Here is an 18,098-nt window from a genome sequence, read left to right as displayed (position 1 = left end):
CTTCTGAAGAGTTTACAGCCACCCACTGCAGCACCCTAGTTATGCGAGTCATCCGACCAGGTTTTCATGATGCCAACTATGCACAGTTTTCCTGCTGCGCAATGGCTTCCAGCTCCTCCTGCTTGCTGCCTGTGCTTTGTGCACTGGTGCAGATGCACTTCAGTTGGGGTACTGATACTGACACCTTTCTGGGGGGGAAGCCCTAATTCCTATGTAGCCACTCTCAGGTGCTTCTGTGGTTTCTAAGACATCAATAACCCTTGCATCTTTGTTGCTGCATGGATCTCCATCCCCTTCCTCCACTGAGGTGGCAACCAAAGGAGCTCGCTAGCCCACCATCCCTCAAACACCAGCAACTTCTCTGAATGCTTGTGCAAGGTGTCTGCCATAGCAGGAGAGGTACCAACCCCATTTCATCTTGAGCTTGTTCCGTAACACACCATGACAGATCCTATATGAAAGGGAAACAGTTCAGCAGCAGTGCATGGATTGCCTATAAATTAAAGCATAGGAAACACAGCTTATGGTACGTGCAGTCCAGGCACATTATACCCTTTTTGAAAGCCACTCTCCCATTGTTATTTAACATCCTGCAAGTTTCAGCCAGAGATGCAGTCTCCCATCCGCGCCCCGAACTGGCCTGGGAATGGCTGGGAAGAAGAAAGGGAGCTTGAAATGAACTGTGGAAAGATTTAAGTGCTCTTACTGTTGCTTTCCAATACAATTTTCCACTTGGGGCAGGGGAAGGGAAGGAGGAGAGCCTGACAGCAGTTTAGAGCCAGTCACAATTGTGACAGCTTCTTCTTTTCCATTTCCAACCAGCTCACAGGCAGAAGGAGCACTTTAACTTCCATTAATTATCACAGCCTGATTCCAGCCCAGGGTTTCAGAGCAGCAGTGGCAAACTTTTAAGACCGGTTAGGAGCAGGTCCTGCCTCAAATTGTGTTATTCAACTCAGTGCAGAAAAACTCTGCTGTTCATGGAAGCAAGAACCACTGCAACTCTTCCTATAGTATCTTAGTTTGCAGCTACAAGCATCTCCCATAGGCAGCACCACTGCTGCCAGAGAAGAGGATCAGACAAACAACTTGTCATGCTCCAGACTCTGAGAACAGGTTAAACAGTCTTTTAACAGACAGATCTGTTGCACACCCAAGACATACACACACGCACACACAGAAAAGGAGCTTAACAGAGAAGTACATCACTTCTGCCTCCTCTCTGGCTATCAGAGATTCCTGCTGCAACTCTAAAACTATGTGAAGTTTACTGCATTTTTCAGTACTGATCGCTACATTATGCAGCTTGGAAGTGTGCTTGTGGTGTTTAGGGAGACAGGGACAGCTTGAATAGACACAGCCCTCATATAATTGGGACAAAATTATTATGAAATGTTGCTGTGTGGTTTCTCCCACTGCTTAGCTTCATTACAAACTACTAAAGATCATTATAGAAAAATGGCTGCAACTGGGATGTGCCTGTGCAGACTAAGCATGTCCTACCTCAGCATTTCAGCCCACACTGTCCCATGTCCCTTCCTGCTCCTCTGCCAACAGGGCTCATTCACCCTCAGCTGGTTTCCCTTGCTGAGAACCAGCCCCTGCTCCAACCTACTCCCAGCATCTGGCTGCAGGTAACACCCCTTCATGCTCAGTGATGACAAGACAGGTCATCCTCCCTTCCTCAGTGACAGAAGATCTTTGCAGAGCTGCACCCTCTGACACCCATGGCTTGTGAACCACTCACAGGTATTTTTAGAATTACCCTTTGGCACTGAATAATGAAAGGAGGGAGATGTTGCTGCTGGATGCAGCCAGAGCTCTTCCCAGCCACCCCACAGTCATACTGGGACATGCCAGTGAGCAGCTGTTTTGGAATTCAGGTGATTTGTGGCTCTGAGCTGAAAACAAGCCCAGCCACAAGCAAGGCAGTAATTTGCCTGCCTTCACCACCTGGAACAGCTTATGGCTCCAACTGTGGCAAATTTACCAGTATACAGCAGGTGAGGAGCAAGGTGGTGTGCCTGTGTGTTCACAGACATGTTGTAAAGGAGGACTGGCTGTGAATTCAAATTTAGAGTGATTGGGACATATTGTGCTGAGATGCTGAAGTTCACACAGCAGCAGCCCTCTCCAGATCCACATTCAGCCCTGAATCACACAGGAACTAGTCTGGGGAGCAATTACTGGTGTACAAATACTCTCGATCTGCAACAAAAGGATGGCAAGGAGTTTCCCATCAAAACCTCTTGATGCTTTCATCTCTCCCACTTAGGCTGGGAGGATACTTCCTCCTGCCTAGACAAGCAAAGCCTCGGCAGGGCTTCTCTCAGGGGCCTGAGGTGCTGGAACAGAAGTGTCCAGTGACATGAATCAGGGGTGAGCCACAGGCACTGCGGCACAGCAGGTTTGCCCTGCCAGCATAACCCTCCTTCCCTGCCAGCACTTGTGACTGCAGGAACTATGCTCCATTACGAACAAGCTGTTCCTCTAATTCAGCCCTACTGACTCTTCTCCTACAGAAGATTTTCCTGAAATTGACTGGGGCTTTGTCTAGCCAAATGCACTTTTACATCTGATTTTAGTCCTCTAGCTGTCACTGCACCATTCCCTGCAACCCCAGCCTGTGCTACTGACAGCCACGGGGCAGGAGAAAACCACTGAACCCAGAAAACCCTGCTCTAAAAACCAGATCTGTAGCACTAACATGCTCCCCACACCTCCATCCTTCCCCCTGCTTCCTTGCACACACACAGGCTTTTTAGTCTAGCAGCCCCATGGACTACCCTGGGACCGAAAGGGAAAAACATAACAGCAAGTACATGACTAGATGTTCATTTTCTATGTGCTGACAGTCTCACTTTAATCCTACTTTCCACATTTAAGGTGTTAATGGGAACCTTGATGCATTTCAGAGGGAACAGGCAGGGATAGAAGATAGATGTGTGAGTCTAAAACGCTACTCCCAGATTTCATATCAAGAGCTGGATTTGTTTATATCCATATGATACAATCTCCATAAAAGCAATCAAGCACCACCAAAAGGAGATGTTTGAAAATCTGCACAGCCTTCACACAGACAAGGCATTACGTTTGCTTTTATGATGCAGAATAATAGAATGGATTCCTTCTACAAGTTCCCAAACGCTGTTATTAAGTATTGCTTCTCTAATAAAATATGCTGCGGCATACAGTAGTACATGATGTGGCATTTACACAAGTCTTTTCTCTATATAGGATTTGCTGGCTTTTAAACAAATCTGTCTCTTCTATACACTACAGAAGCACAAGATGAGTAATTATGTTCTCTGCTTAATAATGTTTTTGCACTGGCCAATTTAACAGCTAATCTCCACAAACCTCTGAGATAGTCCCCCAGCAGCTACATTTGCATGTTGTAATCAAGTCTTGCTATTAAATCATACTTTGCAACAATAGCTGAGCTGTCAACTACAAGCAGAGACTCTCATGCTGGCACCACACAGGCAAAAGCCCTGGATAAACATGCACAAAGCCACACTGCTCTGCCAGCTAAGAGAGCATGCCTTCACACTATGGGAAGCTCAGGGATGGCTGCACCCACCACTGATCTCAGGACAAGCATCCTTTATCTTTCTCTGTTTTCTGGAGCAGCCAGTGAGCTTGCAGGTTGTTGTCTCCATGCCTGCATGCTGCTCTCTGCAGTGGTGCAAAGCCAAACTGGTTTGGCTGTTGTGCTCTTACTCCTCAGGCTGCTTCCTGTGGTGTCTTTGAAAAATTGAGCTCTCCAGGTGCAATAGAGAGAGTCCTTCGTTGCAAAGGAGCCCCCCCCCCTTGGCTTTATGGGCAGAACAGCTTGCGGAGACATGGAGTGAATCAGAGCACTGCACCCTTCAGGGTTAACTACCCTCCTTGATAATAGCCTACACAATTTTCTGGTTTCTTTGCTGTCTTTGTTGATCACAGTACAGCATGAAGATGTGGCTGAGAGAGGTGGCAGGGCCAGCACTTTTTCAATTAAGTGTCCCTTTTAGTGTCATCATATTTTGGGTGTGGAGCCTGGGAATGGATGCTGTGACACAGAATGAAGAGTTTGATCTTCCTCTACTGGCTTCTGCCAGCTACTCATCCCCTGTTCCTCCCTGTCCCTTTCACCCTTCCAAAAATTCATCTCCAAAGAGGTTTATGGAAACCCCAGCTTAGCTCAGCACCATACTCCTGCTCCTGTGCATTTACTGAAGCAACATGTCACTTCTCTGCTCTCCCACAAACCCAGTTTTCACTCGATGGTGACAGGGACTGCAAAGATCTGAGCAACCCAAGTGCATTTGTCAAACAACTGCACCAGGAGGCAATTCCTATGAATTCCCTGCAGCAAACTTCATTGCACTGGTCCAGGCTGCTATTGGTGCAGCCTGGAAAACTCTTGCTCTGAACCAGTCTGCCTCTCTGCACTCCCCTGCAACATCTGCAAATGTGCAATAAATAGCAGAGCCCTTGTTGAATCCTGCCTTTTGCAGTAGCTGTACCATGAGTCAGAGTTTCAACACAGTGATGCAGATCAGCTGCAGCCCCGCTGCACCGATGATGTCTTTCTGTCCTAATGATTCTTCCTACGCATTAGCACATTCATTCCTACCTTGCCATGCTCTTCCCATTTATCCAGAAATATGACAAGGTCTCCTTCCTTTTAACATGGAGACAGAAGGAAAGGATAATTTCTTGCTGGAACTGGGGCAGGTGAATCTAGATTCAATCTGTCTTGCTAATTGTTGGGGGCTGGAATTGACCGGGGGCTGGCCTGGTGGGTGAGCACAGGCAGCCTGCTCCCAGCCTCTCCTGCTTTACACTGCAAACAAGTCACACCAGATCTCTCTAAGTATGGTGAACCCTGCCTGCTCCCCTGTAACCTGGACACTTCTGCCCAGCTCCACATCACCAGACAAGTGGCACCACACCAGACGATGCCTGGCTGGCAGCAAGACTGCAAATGAGCACTGAGCTTAAATAAAGCATGACAAACTCATTAATAAGATGACTTCTCCAACAGGTGCTCTGTTATACTTCAACAGAGCTGCCTTCCCATCTCTCTACATCCTATCTGACCACAAAGTCCTTCCTACAGGTACTTCCAGTGGGGCCAAGCCAGTGTGTCCTTTCTTGTCTGCCAGGACAACTGCATGTGTAGCTGCTCGCTAACCTGATCGTGTTGAGGTGAGTAGGGTTTGCATCAACTCTTTTACTACATCAGGCTGTTTAAGATGGACTGTCTGAGCAAAATGAGATCATGCCAGAGATGCAACACGTACAAGAGCTTGCACAAGCTGGCTTTCACCAGGGAAAGAGGGATGTGATGAACAGTTCGGATGTTGGTCTCTGCTCAGCTCAGTCTGAGATGTAAAGAAATACCTACCGGCAGCCCAGATGGAGGCAAGCAGCCTGCTGAACAAGCGGCTATCTGATCAGTGAGAGATGCTCAGTAACAGTGAATCACTGCTGTGTTCAAATGTCAAAGTTAACAGAGGAGCTGGAGGGCAGAGAGCAAGGAGAGAGGGAGGGGAAGTGGGGAATACTAAGTTGTTTAGTTCATGAGGGCCATGAGTAGCATGGCACCACAGAAGCAGTAAAGCCAGACAAGACCTTACCCAGGCAAAACACAGGCTGGGCTCTGCCCCACATGTGGGCAGGTAGGCAGGTCTGCCTCTACCAGCCAAATGAAGTGTGGCAGGTAATCTTGCCCAAAGCAGCAGGGCTTGCAGTAACCAAGACTTGAGTGGCAAGAATATAGATTCACTTTCCTTTATTCCCTCCTGTTTGATGATCACAAAGTGTTTTATAAACGCTAATAAAAAAATCCCAGAGGAGTCTTGCTCCTTCCTACTTTACAGATGGAGGTAGAGCAGAGACAGACGATGTGACTTGTCAGAGACCATGCAAAGGACAGCCTCTGAGTTCAGAGCTGTGCCTGGACCTTCTGCCCTGCTTATGGTGAGCTGATGAGGGGTGCAGTGGGGTCACCAGAGAACAGGGACATTTCCAGACACATCAACAGAAGAAGAAAAACTTGCAGGACATGGTGGCCAATAATGATGCTGCTCATTTAAGGGTGCTTCTGATCATCAGTCCCATTTTAGATGAGAGGTGAAGGACAAAATTTAAGATGCTCAAAGCTGATCTAAGGAATTTAGAGACATCTCCCATTAAAATTAATGGAAACATTAATGCAAAGTACACTCACATCTTCAAGCAGGTTCTTTCCAAGCAAGATCTTTCCATTAACTTGAAAGGAAGTTGTGCCCAAATCCTCTTACATTGCTGGGAATGCCCCAGACGAAATCGGCAAAGTCAGGTTACAGATCCATTAGGCTCCAGATTGACTAATGCATGAGAAATTGGAGAGGTGAAAATGCTAAGCTGTAACAGGAACCCCACTCAGGGTGACCTTGACACAGTAAGGGGCTGAGTACATAAAACATGTTTGTGATTTGAAGCTCCTTTTTTCAATGGAGAAGACGCAGGGAGGTGTGGAGAAGAACAGAGTCCGTTGCCAGACTGATTTAGCTGTCCTGAACTGTGGAAAAAACACTGAAAAGCAGCAAGACCCAGAACAAAGCACAACTGCTGGAAAAGTAGAACTGCTCACTGTTGCTTCTTGGAGGCAGTAAGGAAAAATGCTTCCACTCTCACCCTCAGATTTGTGAGGACATAATTTCAAACAATAAGGTACACTGAATACCCGGCTAAGCAGAGCATGTGGAGAAAGAGCAGGAGTCAAAGCGAATGTTCTGTTCTTCCAGGCCCAGTAGCTGGCAAAACCCAGCTTTGCAAGAAGTGAGTGGTGTCAGTGCAAAGCTGATCCTTCATGTTAACACAGAGATGTGTGCCAGGAATTTAAGACTAGGAGGATTATTCCAGCAGCTGACCTGCTGTGCCTGGAGGGCTTCAGGTAGCTACTGTTCCACTGAATCCACTGACTTGTAGGGTCTAAAACACCTTCCAGAGGTGCACTGGTCCTTGAGAGAAAAAGAATTCCCTGGTCTTCTCTTTGGACATTTTGCCAGTGGTTAATCTATCTTGCCTTTCAAATGTGTGCTTTACTTCAAGTCTGAATGCTTCAGCTTTCAATCAGTAGCTCTTTATGAGAGAGCAATCCCAGGTGACTGACAATCCACATGGGTTACTCCAGCTTACACGGCTGACCCCCTGGGAAACAAAGGTACTGAACAAACCATAGAGGTCCTGCCCATGGCAAACTGAAAGCCCTTGCTCTCTCTAGGAGAGTGCAGACCAAACAGCAGGTTGGCAAGCAAGAGTGGAAGGTCTATCTACAAGCAAAACATCCTCCACCACCACCAACACAACCCATGCTCTGAGTACTCAGCATCCCTTCATCACCTTTGGTCTTACTACACTGTCTGCTACTGCATGCAACTTTCCACCATTAGTTTGTACCTAAAGCACATCCGAATAAAGCAAAAGAAGGTGGCACATGCACTTGCCCGCTGGTAACATCACAGGGTGGACAGCAAAACCTATACCTGGCAGAGAAGTCACTCTTACACCATGACTATCCACTCAAGGACACAGAGACTAAGCAAAAACAAGGACTCCTTTTCCATATTTGTTACGATAAAGTATGTCTAGAAATCCTCCTGGGAGATGGATAGTTAGGGGGTCTGGTGATTTTGTAGCCAGATCTCAGCTCAAGAGAGGGCCTTCCTCGACACAGAATCAATTCAGTGACATGGGTTCAAGATGAAATTGAGAGGTGCTTCTTGTGAAAGGTTGGTTATTCACTCTTTCCCATGTCAGATCTGTCCTCTCCCATGTACCTAAGGGCTACTCAGAGACCCGTCTGATTCAGGACTACTAAGAAAACCCAGATGCATTTGTTGGCAATTCTAGTCCAGCTCACTGCCTTGGGCATATCAGGCATATATATAGGCCAGAGAAATGGTGCTGAAATGCTGCTGAGGGCTTCTAACCACATTGTTAAGGAAATGGATATGTAAACAGATCTCCAGGGATGACACATGGAGACAGCATCTCTAACTCAATTACAATTGCAGCTGATTTTCTCACCTATTTGATTGCCACTGAATAACAAGATATCTAACATGGACACAGGGAAGTTTTACAGCTCCTCTCCAAGCAAACACTCTGAAACAGGAAAGACAACAAACTCCCCTGATTAAACCTAGAGAGTAGGGAGGTCTCACACTCACCCAGGTTTAAGAGCTCAGTTCTTCCCCCCCTTGAGGGTGGGAGTATACACTGACTGCTCTGGTACCCTTTTGAAGATGTAGAAAGACGGCCAATGTGGGATACTGTGTACACCACCAAAGAAAGCTTCGAATGTTCATTTGGAAGGGGTCAAATTATCTTCAAATCCCATCTATTTGTTCAGGGGAAAGGCTGGTTTTCTTGATCACCTTTTCCATTTGCAGTTCCCACATCACACTGACACTCCAAGGAGTTGACAGTTACTATTTCTACAGCACTGCCGGATTGGAAACCTGTTATTAAGCAGCAGGGTGGCAGGAGGAGGCAGGTTTGTGTTACGAAAAGGAGCTAAGTAGTAGGTGGGTAGAGCCTTTTCCATCTTTTGCATCTTCATCACCTAGAAGTGGCCATAGGATCCCTTCAGCAAGAAAGGAACAACTCTCTGCTCCTCAAAGTCTCAAGTGACAAAGGCTATTTTTGCAGCATACAGCTCAGCAGACTTGGTTATGACATACAGAAAACTGAGTTCATACCTTAGGCATCTTTTTAAGTTTTAAAGGTCAACCTCCAGACAATTAACCCTACACTGAACCAGCGCCATAACCAGGAAGACTGGTTATCTCTGCATACAGTGACAGAATAATTCACCAGCCTTGCCTGGGCAACTCCAGTGCATACCTTTGGCAGGTGAAGGATATATATCACTTGATGACCATAGTAAAGATCAGTCATTAAGTCAATAAGTCAAACAGAATAATATCAAAAGAAAAACTCCAACTTGCTTAGTCTTCGTTTTTGCAGAGTGTATCTTCTGGGCAGTGTGAACTCATACCCTGGCTTGCACTTTGCTTCCAATCCTATTCTCATCCACATAGGCAACACTTCCACCAGAACTCAGTAGTGTTTTAAGCCCAGCGGGGGACAGCTTAGTCTTAAACCCAGGAGGTGGCTACAATCACAGTGGTGGTATTCCTTCTCAGCAATGGAAACACAGGCTTATTTACCCCAACCGCATGTGGTGCTTTTCTGTGGCCTCCAAAGACAGCTAAACCCTCACGCAGCTTACCATGAGAGTCACAGCGCAGCTCAGCTACCTGCAGTCCACTGGACAGGACTTGGGCAATGCTTGAAGAAAGCTAGCGATGTGTAGAGGTGCACCCAGAGAACTATGGTGCAGCAGGACATACCTTGTCCCAGCTAAGACACCTTGTCCAACTCCTACTAGACAGTATCCACCCCAGCCTGTGATGTCAAGGGATTACATGCATATGGATTTCCCCCCATGAAATCCCGGTCTGCCAGGCAAGACAAACAAGAAAAGATGCTACCTTCAGAGGTTTCCCTGGCCATGCGGATCAGAGTAGGTCACAGCACGTATCTGCTGATCACCAAGTAGAAGAGCAGATGCCATCAGGGACAAGATCGCTTCCTTTACATCAATACATGTAGTGCTGCTTTGTGGGATGCATGCATAAAACAACCATGTAATAAGGCAGGTTAGGTACCCAGTGACTGTGATCTGTGCAGCAGCTCCTTGTACAGACAACCCACTCTGCAAGCCTCCATTTCTCATAAGAAACAAAACACAGCATGGTAAACCTGCCAGCTCATTGCAAAAAAACCCAGGTCCATGATAAAGTCCAACACATGAGCTGTACACTTGGGAAGTACATCTGAAAACACATCAGTTATGCCATATCAACTGCCTTATGCATTTTGCTCCTAGCACACCCAGTCAACAGCTCTCCTAGCAAAAAAGAATGAACTCCAAACAATTCTGCTTTGCTGTACTCAGAAAAATACTCCTCCCAAATATCCACCCAAGCTTTGTTTACGCTAAACCTGCTGCAGCCTTGAATGGTAGCAATAAATGGAGTGAGCTAATGTGTTAGTGACAAATAACCCATTCAAACAATTCAAGCATAATTATAGGTTGGCTCTCCTGATGTAATGTTGGGTACATCACTGCAGATATTACATTCACCTTATGAAAAGATTGCACAGAGGAGCTCAGTTGGTAACCCAAACAGCATTATATATCACAAGCCTATCAGGATCAGGAGTGCATGCACCCTGGCATTTGAAGTCCTGGTGTTTTAAGTGATAATCCAATGTACCAGGCATCATTGATCTCTACATAAAAAGGGGGCACCATTTTTCCTTTCAACTGGAGCTATTTTTCACTTCTCATGCTAAAGAGCTGTGTGATGCTGCCCGCAAGTGGCTACACTGCACAGCAGTTTTATCTGTAGCACTCTGGGTCCCTGGAGAGAAAAAACAATCAATACTCCAACACTGTTTTTATAAGAGGTCTCTAAGTGCTTCCATGTGAGATGCTGCTCCTTTGGGTTTAGAAATTACTCTGAAGAGAACATGAAAGCCCCCACTGTAAATTCGCAATCCTGACACAAACCCCAGCTGCAGCAAGGAATTAAAAGGAAATTCATTAGCGAGCTGCAAGCTTGTTTACTGGCAAAGGTGGCATCTGTGATGTGAGGATGTGACCTCAAAAAGAGACCAATACCTGAAGGCTAAGGGAGCAAGAAAACTGTTAGAGGAGAACCAGCTGTGAGCACTCCAAGTATGGCCCACATAACAGATTGCATCTTGACAGGAATTTGTAGTTCTTCAGCAGGTGTGGGATGGCAGGGTCCCTGAGCACTTGCACCAGTAATCAGAGTATTGGGAGGAAAGACAAAGGCATTTGAAAGGTCTGGCTTGCTGTGGGTAGGTGAGCAGAGTCTAGAAGATCTCCAGAGAAGCATCTGGATAGCAACAGCACACAGAAAACATATTGAATCTTCTATTTCTTGGATACAGCCAGAAGATACTATTTCTTTTACAATTAATTTCTTCCCAGGGGATCTCAAATTGGCTTCGGCTCTTCCTGTATGCAGGATGGAAGAAGTCTTTCATGACCTTTATAGATCTCATCCTTCCATCTACCTGGCAGCCCACAACAACAGGACCAGCCACACCAAGCAGGAAGGCTTCAGAGCAGGCAGCTGGCACTTCCCCCGTACAGCTGGTATCACATTCCTAGACTGAGGACTGGTGAGTGCATGTTGTAAGATGGGATTCATGAGCCGTGGTGGATGTGAATGGCCTTGACGTTCTTTTACTGCCTGGCTGGGTTTTGCAACTGGATCCTGTGCAGGGCCAGAGAAACCCAGCCTGCACAGAGGCCGTGGCAGAAAGCCAGTCCCACCTGCAACACTCGATTCATGCTGCAGTCACACCGTAGGATGGCAGAGCTGTCCTCTCCTGGGTGTCTCTCATGAGAGCCCACTTGGAGTACTGCATACAGGTCTGGTGTTCCCAACATAAGAAAGACACAGAGCTGTTGGAGCAAGTCCAGAGGAGGGTTACATGGATGACAGGGGAGCTGGAGCACCTCCCCTATGAAGACAGGCTGAGAAAGTTGGGGCTTGTTCAGCCTGGAGAAGAGAAGGCTGCGTGGAGACCTCAGAGAAGCCTTCCAATATATGAAGGGGGCTACAAGGATGCTGGAGAGAGACTCTTCCTCAGTGACTGTAGTGATAGGACAAGGGGCACTGGGTTCAAACTTAAACAGGGGAAGTTTAGGTTAGATATAAGAAGGAAGTTCTTTACGGTGAGAGTGGTGAGGCACTGGAACAGGCTGCCTGAGGAAGTTGTGGCTGCCCTATCCCTGTCAGTGTTCAAGGCCAGGTTGGATGGAGCTTGGAGATACCTGGTCTAGTGGAAGGTGTCCCTGCCTATGGCAGGGGTGTTGGAACTAGATGATCTTAAGGCCCCTTCCAACCCAAACCATTCTGTGATTCTATGTGACTGCTCTGGGGCCACATGGAGGCTGACAATATGCTCCTGTTCTGAATGCCACCCAGCACATGTCACTGGTCATCTCTGTGTCACAGCACAGTGCTCCAGATGCAGAACAGCCATCCTGCAGCAGCCCTGTGCTGTGTCAATTATACTGACCGAATAACATTAGGAAGAATTTAAGTAACATCGCTTAAAAATGAGAAAGCAGACTGCTTGCTTCTGCATGAGGTCAAGTCATTTCCTCTGGAGCCAGGAAGGACTGAAAGGCTTGGAAGTGTCTGGGTCTGACCAGGGAAAAAGGGGAGAAGTCATGTTCCCTGGTCCCACCCCTGAGACTACAGGGGCAGCGACAGCCCCTCTGCTCCATACAGCTCTAAGTACACCACTTGGATGGCTACTGGGATCATCAAGAACCATCAGATACCAACATATTACAGCAGTGGATGGAAGGGTGAGTGGCTGGGTGCTCAGCACCTCTTCTGCTCTTGGTCCAAGGCACCCAAGACTACACTGAGTCTGGTATCCCCAAAGTGCCAGGTACCTGGGGTACAATAGTGGAGCAGGCATCTGACAAGCACTGTGGATGCTGTTGCAGGCAGGCAAGCAACAGGAAGCTGCAAAAATTTCTTGGCAGGGTTTTATCATTTTAAACAGAACAAATTCCAATTGATTGCACTTGTAAGAGCCTGCATAGTACTTGCACTTCTACCCTAAGCAATAGAAATTTTAATTGCTCTGGTAATTACACTTTCAGCAATGCTGCAGTCCTTTGTTCTGCAAATGGGAGGCCAATATCTGCTGTTCTCCGGTGGCCCCGTCTGGCTGCAGCTTGGAACAGCATTTGCCACTTGGAGGGGAAGGGACATTCTTCTAGTGACCCGGGTGACACTGAGCCTTGTGACGCATACTCCTGCTCACACAGATCTCTGGGGCATCGGGCACACTCCCTAGGCCAGAATGAGTACCCATTGACCCGGATCACCTCAGCTTCCTCCTGTTGGAGTTGCTCCTTGGGAGCTTCACGCACCTGCACTCCTACCACGAGTCTGTCCCTGGGGTGGGTCCCAGCCCTTACTCTCTGACAAGGATGCTGGGCTCCAGCGTGCACATTTCCAGTCTTTCCCCCACACAAGCTTGGCAGTGTGTCACTAGCATTTCTTCTCTGGGCTGTAAATGGCTCTAAACATTTGCTCCAAATGGTGCAGACACAAGCGTTACATTGCTTTAACTTCTAGATAGAGCTTTAGAAGGATGAGGAAGAGCTACTATCCCCTTGGGTGCTGATGAGTACAGTCAAAGCCTGACTAGGCTTGGGAGAACACGAGGCCTACAATTCACCCTTGGAAATTGATAAGAAAAAATTACCACAACAACAGCCATGCTATTTTATGGATATTTAAATTAACCCCGTGAAAGCACCAATGCTTGAAAAGTGCAGTCTCTGGCTCAGCTAAGCAGGACCCATGACTGGTACTTCACTACGCTATTCAAATGCAATGCTCAAATAAAGCTGCAGTGCACAAGAGCTCCTCCAAAATCACCCAGGGTACAACTAGAACCAAGCATACGTTTAGCTCAAGGGCACAATACCTGCAAGAATACGTCAGCTTTAGCACAGACCTTCACGCTTCAGCTCACTGGCCAAGGACTGTTGGAGGTGCTGGGCTGCATGCACAAGGTTTAGGAGGATGAGCATGTGTGCAAACTTAGTGGGGCTTTCCCTGGGAAATGGGATCCTGCTCCCCCTGGGCTGGTTAAGCAAGCTATAAAATACAAAGCGTGAAGGTATATTTATAGATTATATATATTATTATAGATGATATATAGATCATCAGACACATTCAGTCTGGCTTTACTTGCAATCCTACTCATCCTGCTCACACCATATTCTTCCAGCCTGAGATCCTGGCTGGCATGGGTTGGGGTGGCTCAGCTCCCATGCTTGCCAGACATGCAGGTCACAGCCATACATCTCTAAATCAACAGCTGCCAACATGTCGCCGCTACTTTGTCACATGCTGAACCACTCACAGCTAAAAGCAAGGTTTCCAAGTGGAACTGCTATTGGCCTTAGTACTTAAACAAAACAGCTCCACTCCCATCCCAAGAGTTTCCTCAAACAATGGCACAGAACACCCACTGGAGCTGGGGGAGAGGAGGGTCTCCAGCAGAAAAGACTGCAGCTGCTGATCTTTGAGATATACACCACACAATTAGAAACACTGGATCTATAAACATCCTGAACAAACCCCAGTAGGTCTGGGGGTTTTCTTTTCCTCTCTGTCCATTGTGTGCCACCACCTTTAAAAATCTCAAAACCAAACACTCTTCCCTTGTTGATTTTATGCTCTGGCACTGAACTGCACGTTTCCCTGTCAGGCTGGTGGTGCTGCAGATATCAGCTCTGCTCTGTGGCCAGGCTAGTCAGGATGGGACCATTTAAATTGTGCTAATTGCCCGTCCACAGGTGGGAAGGATTCTCCCAGAAATTACCTCCCTTCTTGTTTAAACACTGAGATTTCTCGGCTTAGAAAGAGGTAAATGCTATTTGTGGATGTCCCTCTTCCTCACTGGGACTATTCTCATCAGCATTTCAGAGCAGATCTAATTACAGGCTGTTCCATTCATTGACAACTTCATGTGCCCTCTTTTTTCGGGTTAACCTTCAATAACTGGCAAGAAGCAGAACTATATGGGTGGAGGTAACAGGCTATGGATTTATGACATTCTGGTATTCAGGCAAAGTATCCCAGAGCGAACACAGAAATATCCTGAACTCTTCTACTGCTGTCAATTTGATAATGAAAATGTGATTTGAAAGAAAAACATCTTGGGTGCCAATTCACTAGAGCAGCTATTAAAAATAGGCAGAATCCCTAGAAACTGAGGACTCCGTTCTCCAAACACATCCAAAGCTTGAATATCATATAGTACCTTACAAAAACAGAGCACGTGCCTGCACTGGGGCTACATTACAAAAAATGAAACGCCACTCAGGGAACCCATGCATGAGCTTTAGTGACAAGAATGGGGTGCCGTTTGCCTCTAGCTGAGCAGAGGTGATGGCTACTCTGCAGTCTTTGGATGTTTACCTCCAGCCTGCACCCTCAGCATGACCCCAGCACAAACCAGCGCAGAGTCTGAGTTGCAAACACCCCTGGACAAAGCCTGTGTGAGTTCTGCCAGAGCCTGTGGTACCCAAAAGCTGGCCTTTCAGCCAAATAAAAGCAGCTTTCAAACACGGCAGAAAAAAACGGATTGCAGGGCCTCGTGCATTTTTAAGGATATGGCCTTTACCGGAGCTGTTCCCAGTTTCAGGTCAAGCCCTAAGCCTGCTTTAATCTACTTTTAAGTGGTACAAGCAGTTGTGATCCCTCTGCCAGAAGGCAGGGCGGTCTCCTTTCAATGCACCTTCCCCTATCTGCTGCGTGCAATCTTCCGCAGGACTTACTTGTTGCTGTCCCGGTACTGATAGATATAACAGCCTTGAGGCATCCCACTCTCCTGGTCCAAGGTAAACGAGAGCTTCAGCTGCAGAATGAAAAGAGGGAGAGAAGGGGAAAAAAAAAGGCAACATTTTAGGCTCTCAGTCATCACAGCAACTTCAACCGAGGCTTGTGGGAGAAAGCTTAACTCACCGAGACTGACACGCAAACACCATGGCCTGGAACATACTGTGGGGTTCCAAACCTCAGGGAAAAGTCACATGCATTGCAGAAACCTCTTGCTTTTTCCACCCTTTGTTACTATAAAGTGTTCGTGGTTCTTCTGAAATGCATGGGTCATAACAGTTCACCCCTCCAAACCCACCCACACACACCACCCTTCACCAAAGCAATTGCGGTTCCCCTCAGACACTAAAGAAAAGAGTCTTCTCCATCGACAGCTGTGGTTCCCACGAGTCTTTCTCTGAAACCTTTCCCGGCTCCATCTCGCTCCTCCAGTGCATTAAAACAGAGGAGAAACCACAGAGGGAAAGGTGACAGATTTTTCCTTCTGTGCAGAGTTATTAAAGAGCTGTTAGAAGGGTCTGCAGTTTGGATCTGCGTCCGGCAGGAGGCTATGATGTGACCTGGAAGCTGCTTTCTTTGCAGCTCCAAGAAGGCATTCGGCAAGGGTTTTCAGATTTCAAACACGGCTCATTTTATTTAAAGGGGGAAAAATTAATCCTCTTTGAACAAGCAACAGAACAGTTCTGCGGGGAGACTTTCTTGCTGAAAATGTCTCCAGTGATTTTATATGCTGAACTGCCTAGAAAACAGCTCAGGGCTGGGCCCTGCAACAGCCCTGCACACCAAGCAGCCTCTTACTCCCCAGTGGAAGGCTGATGGCCCCCAGACCAGTGTCCTAACAATTCCCACAGCCACGAGGTGCAGCCACTGAGCTCTGCAAAAGGGCTGCAGACCCCGACCAGGAGCCGGCAGGCTGGGTAAGAGGGGCAGCATCCTTCAGAGGTAGCTACAGTCTTTATGTGCTGAGCGCTCTGGCTTTTTAGGGGTCACAGAGATGATTAACAGCAGGGTTTCAACCACTGCTGAATCATGCAGGACTCTTGAAACAATTTGGGGAGTCCATTGCAAGGGCTAAAAGTTGAAGGAGGTTTGCTATGATGAGTCCAACCTTTTTAAGCAGCGAAAGGAGGAGAAAGCAGTGTTAAGCCACTCCATCTGATCACAGAGCCCTCTCCTCTGGGCTCCAAGGAAACTGCTAACTCAAATTAATGGCTTATTCAGGAATCAACACAGAATTAAAACATCTTTCTCTTGTAGGATGTTAAGAAACCCCATGTGCTGAATCATTAGATGGTACACTGATTTTCTCTTCCCTAAAGGGTAGCAAAATAATACACTGTGCTCTCACTGACCCAAATAAAACCACATACCATGAAATCACCAAAAAATTCACCATCTTGTATACAAGTTAAGAACAGAATACCAGGCTGAGGCCAAATTCAGCTGATCTACCTTGATACTATGCCCCTAACTCTACAAGCCATTCTGAAACACACACTCCTGCAACAGCATGTAACATGTGTCCATGGTACATGTATCACAATTCATACTGCTGTTCAGGCAGCAACCTCTTACACTCCCTACAACTTCCCCCTTCCTGCAAGCTCTGCTCTTATCACAGTTTAGCAGATTACTCACATCCATTTTGGAGATCGGTGTCTAAGGCAAGACTAGCAGGGCTGAGGACACTTCTGGCTGAGATCCATGAGGCTGGGCAGTTGCTCCAGCCTCTCCAGATGTTATGATGGCACATGGCAGCTACCCCATAGGAGCAGGAGGTCAGCAAGAAACAAGCAACCTCTCCAAAGGAGACAAATGATCACCTTGCTGGCCATACGTGGTCCGTAACCAGAGACCTCCCAGGTGAGCCACCCTGGTTTGCGGAATTGAAGGAAGAACTAGGAACTACCCAAAGCCATTTTTCTGTGACAGGTTTTCCAAAGTTTTCCTGCTAGAATATCAGGCAGTGCCTCTGAGGTGATAGGTACAGCAAGTATAGCAGGCACAGCTGTACCTGGTCCTGTGCTTTGAGAAATGGGCATCACACTAAAGAATTGCTATGGAAGAAACACAAAAGAAAGTACTGTTTGGGCAAGTGTGACTTTGGCCACTTTCAGCAATAGTTCTGATCAGGACAAACTCAGGAGTGCCTAAGCCTCTTGTCTGCAGCAATCAGCTAAGTGGGCTTTGGGCTTGCAATAACTGATCATCTTTGCTTACAGCTCACCTGAGCTCAGGGCCCTCAGCACCACTCGGGGCTGCGCCAGCTAAAGTCCAGGGGAAGGGAAGGAAGGAAAAGGGCTGGGAAGGAAAACAGCCTTGTTTGGACAGGCTGCCAGGGAAAAAGCTGTGGGGCAATCAGGCATGAGAGGGTGACCTTTTCACTATCGGGGGGGGGGGGCAGGGTCCCATGGAACCTGCCTACCCAAAAAAGGAAAGATCACAGTTCTGAAGATAATGGGTTTTCAACTTTCTGTTATTTTATCCCTTCTTTGTCTGCTTATGGTACTCCAGACAAATAAAACACACCCTGCTTGACAGTCTCAGCTGCCTCTGCTACCCACCAGTGCCAGCAAGGCC

At 47.2% G+C, this 18,098-nt stretch overlaps 1 protein-coding gene across 3 annotated transcripts in view; it reads right to left on the bottom strand.

Annotated features, from left to right (window-relative positions):
* DIS3L2 (DIS3 like 3'-5' exoribonuclease 2) overlaps positions 1-18,098 on the bottom strand; it is a 197,599-nt gene that overhangs the window by 25,994 nt on the left and 153,507 nt on the right. For all 3 annotated transcript variants that reach the window (XM_061452258.1, XM_061452259.1, XM_061452261.1), the window contains one exon: positions 15,458-15,537. In XM_061452258.1, coding sequence (XP_061308242.1) covers positions 15,458-15,537 — 80 coding nt within the window. The remainder of the gene's footprint in view (positions 1-15,457; positions 15,538-18,098) is intronic.

Source organism: Pezoporus flaviventris, unplaced genomic scaffold (genome assembly GCF_033815535.1).
Source record: "Pezoporus flaviventris isolate CSIRO_AGI_PZ_B2104156 unplaced genomic scaffold, CSIRO_AGI_Pfla_v1 ptg000013l, whole genome shotgun sequence".
Taxonomy (NCBI): Eukaryota; Metazoa; Chordata; class Aves; order Psittaciformes; family Psittacidae; genus Pezoporus; species Pezoporus flaviventris.
Note: the sequence above shows the minus strand (reverse complement) of the source record. Positions and strands in the feature narration are given on the sequence as shown.